Source organism: Triticum dicoccoides, chromosome 6B (assembly GCF_002162155.2).
Source record: "Triticum dicoccoides isolate Atlit2015 ecotype Zavitan chromosome 6B, WEW_v2.0, whole genome shotgun sequence".
Classification (NCBI taxonomy): Eukaryota; Viridiplantae; Streptophyta; class Magnoliopsida; order Poales; family Poaceae; genus Triticum; species Triticum dicoccoides.
The window spans coordinates 440299608-440308179 of NC_041391.1; the positions used below are offsets into that span (position 1 = coordinate 440299608).

Consider the following 8572-nt stretch of genomic DNA (forward strand, 5'->3'; position numbering starts at 1 on the left):
GTCGAGAAGAGCTGCTAGCCGAATGCAAGGAATGGATCCTGGTTATTGTTCTCGGAGGAGGAAGCAGTAGCTTTTTATTTACGATTAACTTACAGCTCGGCTGAGGGCTGGCCCGTTTGCGGGCATGGCGTGGTGAGGACGCCCTTCGGGGCAGGGCCCCCTGGTGAAGTCTTCTTCCCTTGTTTGGGCACCTCTATCTCCAAGTCTTCGGAGGCGGACCTTTTTCTTCCCGTGATGGGAGGAGACCTTAGATTCCCCTCCCCGACTATCCTCCTTTGTGGAGGTAGCAATTCCCCCGGTTTGGATGTGCAATGTGTGAAGTTCTGCTTCTCTGTTCTTCCCTTCGTCTTTCCCCGAAGGCACTTGACTTAGCACACGACTAAGCATCTTGGCTATGGCAGGACTAGGTGAGCCTTCGGGAAGTGGCGCGGGACACCTAATTTTCTCCGCCTTGCGGAGCCATTCCTGGCCGCGGATGGTTTTCAGAATAATGTTATGATAAATATAAATGAAGTGTTCGGTTTCTGGGTCACTTACTTGGGTATCTGGGCGGTTGCAGCTTAGGCCCGCATCCTTAGTGGTGTCCGGACACTTTACTTGTGGTCCGAAGAATAACTTACACATCTCTTCGAGCGTCATGCCGAAGAAGTGTAGAATAGTCCACGGACCTTCCGGATTGAATTCCCACATCCGAAGAGGCCGGTGTTTGCACGGCAAGATCCGTCGGACTAGCATTACCTGAATTACGCTGACAAGGCTAATGTCCCTCTCAAGAAGCTCCCTAATGCGGCTCTATAATGTTTGTACATCACTAGCAGGCCCCCAATCCAGTCCCACATTGGCCCGTGACACCAGTTGAAACGGAGGGCCCGAATGGAAGTCGGGGGCAGCCACCCACTTTGTGCCTCTAGGAGCCGTGAAGTAAAACCACCTCCGCTGCCATAGATCGGACACATCCGGGAAGAAGCCCTCTGGCCACGGGGCGTCAGCGTTCCTGCTTATTACAGCACCTCTGCACTCTGTGTGTCGCCCCGCAATCATCTTCGGCTTCACATTGAAGGTCTTGAGCCATAAGCCGAAGTGCGAGGTGACGTGGAGAAAGGATTTGCACACGATGATGAACGACGAGATGTGAAGGATGGCGTCTGTAGCTAGATCATGAAAATCTAGCCCGTAATAGAACATGAGCCCTCTCACAACACTACAAGAAATATGTCAACTAGTGACCTTCTGTCAGTGACCCTCGAAGAATTGGTCATAGATCTATGACCATTTGAGACCAATTGGTTAAAAGCTGTTCGGGGGGCTCCAAACCCTAAACCATTGCGACCATTTTGGTCAGAAAGGTCGTAATTTCCTTACACGAAATGGTCACAAAGCAAACAGGGCTGGTCCGCTGGCTTATTTCTAGTTGTTAACGACCAATATAGATGGTCATAGCCTTGTAGATTGTGGTGGGTTGTGATGACTAGGCGCCATCTCATCAGTTTTGCCTATGTGTCATGTACATGTGTCAATTTTTGCCCTAGGTTGTGAAGCAACCTATATTTCTGTTATTCCAAAAATTCCCAAAAAATTCGCATAAATTGTTTGGATCATATCTTCATCAAATATGTCAAAAACCTTCCTTGCCTAGTTCAAAAACAACTCAACAATATTCATATTCCTATTCTGTTCAGAACACCACTTTGTGAAGGGAGTGTTATTTATATATTCTTGATTTCCCTAAAAATTTGTGAAGAAATTCTTCTTAGTATATGATCATCCTCAGCCAAAACTCACGCCCATTGGCCATGTGCATTTCCCGTACTGCTAATCAAACACTTGGCTGCTAATTCATGTTTGAGCATAGTTCGGTCTCCTCAAGAGAATCTTATGTTATAATTTTCTTCCTAGCACCTACCTGGGGAGTTCCCAACCCACTTAACATGCCTAGGCCGCCCAGAACGTATGGCAACGCCACGGTCACGCGGTGACCACGCGGCAGCATGCGAGCGTATGCGCTCTAGAGTTGGGGCCCTCGGCCACCGTCCAAACCTCGATGTCTCACCATCAAACCATGTATTCCTGATTAAATAGATACTTATTTACCTAAAAATGATTTTTGGAAAAAAGAAAGAGCAAACTATGAGGCACCTCCAATTCAAATTTGACCCGCTTCCAAGTGAATCGACAGGAATTTGTCTTTTTCACCAGAGGTGGATCAAAACTTTTGACACCCAACCATTTTGTCAATTGTGCATTATATATGGCCTTGTATATTATAAAATTGATTAGGTCCAATTTTGCCACAAATATATGGTAGGTCCTTCACAAAAAAACTCATTTTGGGCACTCGAAAAAATGGAAAATGAATTTTTGGTCCAAAGAAAATGAAAAGTTCCTTAGGCAACATTGTTTGTCATTCCAAGATGCACCCTTGTGCACGATATGAGGTCATTTGAACAAACTATGCCATGAATGTGGCCATAAGATTGATCAATTGGCTTGAAAGCCATGAATCTTCACACATGATAGCTCATTTCTGAGAACACTTTTATAAAATAATTACCGTATTACAAGTTTATTATTTTTCCTGGAAACTTGGTCACATATAATGACACAATGCGAAGGTTTTCCAATTTTTTTATTTTTTTTATTTTTTTATGCCCGTTTCAAAATGCGGTCAAAACGGCGGGCTTGACCGTTCCTAGCTAGTGGTTGAATCTAGGAAAACTTTTGGTGTTTCTATGATAAAATAGATACTTATATACCTATAAATGATTTTTTGGAAAAAATAAATAGCAAACTATGAGGCAGCTGCAGTTCAAATTTGATCCATTTCCATCTAAATCGGCAGCAATTTGTCTTTTTCACCAGAGGTGGATCAAAACTTTTTACACCCAAACATTTGGTCAATTGTGCATTAAACATGGCCTAGTATTTTATAAAAATGATTTGGTCCATTTTTGCAACAATTATTTGGTAGGTCCTTCACAAAAAAACATCCTTTTGGGCACTCGGAAAATGGAAAATGAATTTTCCGTGCAAAGAAAATGAAAACTTCCTTAGGCAACATTGTTTGGAATTCCAAGATGCACCCTTGTGCACAATATGAGATCATTTGAACAAACTATGCCATGAATGTGGCCATAAGATTGATCATTTGGCTTGAAAGCCATGAATCTTCACGCATGACAGCTCAATTATGAGAACACTTTTTTAAAATAATTACCGTATTACAAGTTTATTATTTTTCCTGGAAACTTGGTCACATATAATGACACAATGTGAAGGTTTTCCAATTTTTGGATTTTTTTGAATTTTTTATGCCCGTTTCAAAATGCGGTCAAAACGGCGGGCTTGACCGTTCCTAGCTAGTGGTTGAATCTTGGAATTTTTTTGGTATTTCTCTGATTAAATAGAAACTTATGTACCTAGAAATGATTTTTCGAAAAAATAAAGAGCAAACTACGAGGTAGCTACAATTCAAATTTGACCCGCTTCCAGCTGAAATGGTGGAAATTTGTCTTTTTCACGAGAGGTGGATCAAAACTTTTTTCACCCAACCATTTGGTCAATTGTGCATTAAATATGGCCTAATATTTTATAAAAATGATTTGGTCCAATTTTGCAACAATTATTTGGTAGGTCCTTCACAATAAAACCTCATTTGGGGCACACGAAAAATGGAAAATGATTTTTTGTGCAAAGAATATAAAAAATCCCTTTGTCGATACTGTTTACTATTCCAAGATGTAAACTTTTGCAGAGTATAAAGAACTCATTTTGAACAAATATAAAGAATATAAAGAATATCATTTGAACAAAAATTTGGTAGGTCTTTTACAAAAAAGAACTCATTTTGAGCACTAAAAAATGGAAAATGATTTTTTCGTGACCTATTTAAAAGGTCATAAAGTCTTCAAATTGTTTGTTACGTTCTGATCTGTCTATAGGCATATCACGCGGATCATGCATCAGACACCGTGGGATGCTCCCGGATCCAACGGCGGACCTCATCCACTCACCCTCTCACCCACGTAGCCCTCTCACCCCCCTCACCCACGCAGCCCCCACTCCCCACCGTTCCAACCCTAGCCCCCACGCCCCCACTCTCCCGCACCCGCACCCGCTCGCCAAACCCTAGCTGCCACCGCCGCCCCCGCATCATGGCCATCGACGATGAGGAGCCCGAATCCCCATGCCTCCCAAGCGCCCGAAACCCTAGCCCACAGCGCAGCCATGGCGACCGAGCTCTGGATCCGGTCCAGGGCGCCGCCATCATGCAGCAGCACCACCAGCTGGACCAGTGGCTCGCCGGCGACGTGGGCGGGGTGCACGCGTCCTCCAGCACCATCCGCGACTGTCTCCCATCGCTAGGCCCAAACCCAAACCCAAACCAGCCGCCTCTCTCCCGGCTCCCTCCCCCGACGCAAACCAGCCGCCACCCCGCCCCCGCTGGTGACCTTGCCGCCGTGCACCGCCCTCCACCCTCCGCCACCCTCTTCCCCTCCCCCGCCTCGTCCCCTCGCCTTCTCGCCCGGATGGAGCAGCAGGTGAGGCGGCGGCCAGATCCGCCGAGGTGGTTCCGGATCCGCCCCGCTGTCAGGCGACGGAGGCGCTCGAGGGCGGCTGCGTCTCCCCAGCCGCTCACGCGCCAGGAGAGGAGGAGGTGGCGGGCACGGCTTCCTTTCTCCGGCGACGACGCGGCCGTTCGATGGTTTGACGCCGCTCTTCCGCGTGATGACAGAGCATGCCGCGGCTCCTCTGCGCCGACCATGGGGGACGAAGCCATGGATCTCATCAAGGTGCCCTCCCCCTCTATTGATTTGATTCGGTTCAGTTTGGAGTTCGTGCTGTGAATTTTGTGCTCTTTGTTGCTCTGTTCGTGAAGGTCGTGCGTGCTGACCCCTTTCTGTTGCAGGAGAACCTCAGATGCCTGGCTGGCTGCTCGCTCATCTCCTCGCACGCAGGGGTAAGCACCGCATCATCCTCTGCCCTGCTCTCTTCTCCTCCCTCCAGGTTCGTTATGGGTGCCAGGTGGTACAGGGGTGGAGGTTCTTGGTCTCTGACATTGTAGGCTCTGAGTTCGTTCTTCCATTATTAAATCATGGTTCCTGCCATGTTGCTCTGTTTATTCAAGTTGGTTTTGTGAACACTTGAACATGGTTAAGTGAACACTAGAACCATGTCAGCAAAGAGTATGACAATGGCCATCCATTCTGTAGAAAAAAGGATAGTTACTACCAGTCGTTGTTGCTCTGTGTTACTTACACGATGTTGGGTTTCTGCGCAAAGGTTATATCAAAATTGTTGTTGGTCTATATTACTTGCTGTCCATTCTTATTGTCCGTCTTAGATCGTTCCCAGTTCACTGAGTCAAGTTGCTTGCTTGTTGGTCTATATTACTTGCTTGACCTACCTATCAGGCAGGCTCACATAGCTGTAGCTGTCGTGTCCTTTGCAGTTGTACATTTGACACCCAAGTGCCAGCCATTTTATTCTTACACCAACTTTTGAAGGTGTATATTTTCTGTGTGCTTGTGTGAATATATTGGAGTACATTTCTATCATGCTGCTGTAATATGTATTGTAGTATTTATATAGTGCAGTATTCAAACTTGTATGCTGTTGTAGTTCGGTATTTATATTCAGTAACAGCTATATACAGTACTGCTGCCTACATGCTTCTGGCAACTGATGCTTTTAATTTTGCTCAGTTTTTGTTGCTTCGGATCGCTTCCTCCTTGACACCCCGATTTGGACAGCGGCAGCAGCGATGGTGTTGACACTCGAGCATGCCTACCTCTCCATCTATAACTGGTCTGTCTTCTTTGGACGGTTATCTGCTTCCTCCCCACTTTGAATTCTCGATCCCCTTTCTTGTTTATGACTCTATGAATGATTCACAGGGTGCAGGTGCTCTACTACGTGCTACTCCAGACGGGTCACCTGGACGTGTACGTCGGCAATCGAGAGGCCGCTCCAGCTCGTGCAGACCATTGACTGGCTCTACCATTGATCAGTTATCTGTAACTTGCTGACCTATTTTCTAGGCCGCATGTTTTGTATTTTGCATGAGACATTCTTCCTGGAATGACATGATTTAGCTTTTAGTTCTTCTGACCAAACATGTGTTTAGCTTTTTTCATTTGCTTATCAACAGATGTTCTACTTGTTTTGAGCTGCTGCCACTTTGTTAGCTACTGCCACTTGTTTTTGTCTATAATTTGATCACTTGTTAGTTTAGTCAGGTAGGGGTTTAGATGAAATGATCCTTTAGGAAGTAGGTACTATAAATATATCAAAGGGTACAATCATTGAGAGAACCTCGCTCTACTTTTGCAAATGTTCGGTTTATTCATGATATGGTTTCTGTAGCTATGTGACGCCCCATAATAATAATTTTGGGGCTCGCCAATTGATTGAATGATTCAATTATTTGTCTGTGTTGCTTCTGTAAATGTCACTTGTGATTGTGTTGCATATATTTGTGTAAAGGTCCTGGACGATGATGTGCAAACAATTAGTTTCTCTAGCATTAGTATGTCAAATTTGTCTAAGTTAGTACATGAGGATTTTGCTAGCTGACATACTAATGCTGCTCAATGAGCGATGCTCCATAGCTGACAACTACTAGTTTTAATATTCAAACAACAACAGTGCTATAGAGCTATGTTATAATTAATGTGTACTTGTTGAAAGTTCTTGCTTATTTCTGTTCTAGTTAATGTGTAACTGAGAATGAACATACTTTTCTCTTTTTAGACTGCTAGATTGCACTAGTTGAACAATCTACTCTAGTTTAAACAAGTTAGGATCCATCAATACAATAGGACTTTGTTTGCATTTCACCTAGCTTGTAACCAATATCCTTATCGCTAATTTACCTGCTTGTAATTAGTATATCCTTATATAAGGGTTACAGTGAGGTTCAGTTAATGCCCCCCTTCAACTTGATTGATAATACTGCCATACAATCTGAACCAGCTGGGCTCTTTTGCATAGTTATGGTACTCATCATTGTAATCATGTACATAAATTATAATATGCATTGGTGATCAGCTTGTTTTATCTCAGTTGTGATGCGATTGAATTTAAGTGACTACCAACTTATTCCTTTTTCACTTGGTATCTGTTTCCTGGTAACTTGAAGATGTATTGAGATCATATGTCCCTTTAACATTTCGTACAATTATATAGGTTATTGATTTTACAACTGTCCAGGCTTGAATTTACTTGGGAGTACATATTCCAAGGACTTGAAGAAAATGCCAATCTTGTAATGCTACTATATAGTGTGAAAAATATAATTTCAGGTTCCTTGTTTATATTATCCTAATTTCAGAAGACTTACTTTTGTACTTCTGCAGATGATGACCCTCTCCCTTGCTGCATTAGGTTCCTTGATGTGGCTGAGGAAGAACAAACCTAGGACTTTAATTCCAATAATTTATGCATGTGCTCTGCTTCTGGCAAAAATGCCATCTATCACCTGGTAATCCGTTTCTATAGTGCTGCAGTAATCCTCAAAAAGAATAATTGTCATGCTCCAAAATATGTTGATGTTCTTATACTGCTAGATGTTGGCAAATTGTGTCAATCTATGTACATTGGCTTAATTCCTACCTCCTACACTTGCTCAATACGGATCTGAGAAGAATATATCCGCAACCTGTGGTGTGTGCAGCAGCACAATAATGCATATATTAAATATGTACCCTAGATAGCAGTAGTACTTTAGTACTACTCCAGTAGCATTTGTGCCCTCCAGTACTGCTGTTGTGAAACTGTTGCTGCTGCTGTGAAACTATTTCTACTTCTGCTACTGTCAAACTACTTTTGTTGTTGTTTTGGTTGTCATATGACTCTAATCTCTGCTGTTGTTGGTGTCAAATTGATGCTATGAACCCAGCAGCTCATATGACTCTATTGTTGTTCTTGACCTGCTGTTGCTGCTGTTGTAGGAGGAGCACGCCTAGGAGAAGAGAGGGCTCATTCCAGTTGTTTGGAATAGAAGACAATGAAGCATGGTGGTTATCTAGATAATCTGCCTTGTGTTTTGGTTGTACTTTGTACCTAGTTATATTGTATTCTGTAGTAGTCAGCACATTCTGGAGCAGAATCCAATGAAGTTGTAAAACTGTAAGAAATGTGAGAAGTATACTTTGTACCTAGTTCTGTTTTCATTTGAAATATTTGTCATTTGTGTACTGTGAGAAATGGAAAGCTGGTGAGTTCTTTGATAAAAAGCGATGTGGCTCCACTGCCCGGAAAAATCTGACAATTGGGACCCACCTAAAAACTGGACCACAAAAAACCCTCGAAAATAAAAATGAAATGGACCGTAAAAGGACATGCCTAGAAAATAAAAAGGCCAAATTGTTGGGCCAGGCCCATGTAGCTAGAGAAAATTAATAGAGAAAATATATAGTAAAAAGGCCAAATTGTTGGCCTAGGCCCATGTAGAAAACCAAATTGGATCGGGCTAAATCTTGTGCCACATCAGCTTGCCACGCTGGATGCCTACGTGGCCTGGGGAGGTTGCTAGTGACCAAAATGCCACAGTGGACATATTTTGGTCATAAAC

At 43.5% G+C, this 8572-nt stretch overlaps 1 protein-coding gene across 3 annotated transcripts; it reads left to right on the plus strand.

The window, feature by feature from the left end:
- Nucleotides 1-4067: 4067 nt before the first annotated feature.
- Nucleotides 4068-8159, plus strand: LOC119325370. 3 transcript variants are annotated; one of them, XR_005157493.1, is made up of 7 exons: nucleotides 4068-4790; nucleotides 4907-4957; nucleotides 5703-5805; nucleotides 5895-6014; nucleotides 7186-7264; nucleotides 7356-7480; nucleotides 7950-8159. XR_005157493.1 is itself a non-coding variant. In XM_037599124.1 (4 exons), exons 1-4 carry the CDS (start codon nucleotides 4736-4738, stop codon nucleotides 5986-5988), a joined length of 303 nt encoding a protein of 100 aa, XP_037455021.1. In that variant the 5' UTR covers nucleotides 4070-4735; the 3' UTR covers nucleotides 5989-6344. The 3 variants fall into 3 exon arrangements, 1 of the variants encoding a protein (XP_037455021.1); XR_005157492.1 differs by lacking the exon at nucleotides 7186-7264; XM_037599124.1 differs by lacking the exons at nucleotides 7186-7264; nucleotides 7356-7480; nucleotides 7950-8159 and having other exon boundaries at nucleotides 4070-4790; nucleotides 5895-6344.
- Nucleotides 8160-8572: the final 413 nt, after the last annotated feature.

Bases quoted from the DNA above. Each gene is read 5' to 3' on its own strand.
- LOC119325370 (XM_037599124.1), top strand. From the start codon at position 4,736: ATGCCGCGGCTCCTCTGCGCCGACCATGGGGGACGAAGCCATGGATCT. The intron at 4,791-4,906 runs GTGCCCTCCCCC...TTTCTGTTGCAG, and splicing joins AAGCCATGGATCTCATCAAG to GAGAACCTCAGATGCCTGGC. The intron at 5,806-5,894 runs GTCTGTCTTCTT...AATGATTCACAG, and splicing joins TACCTCTCCATCTATAACTG to GGTGCAGGTGCTCTACTACG.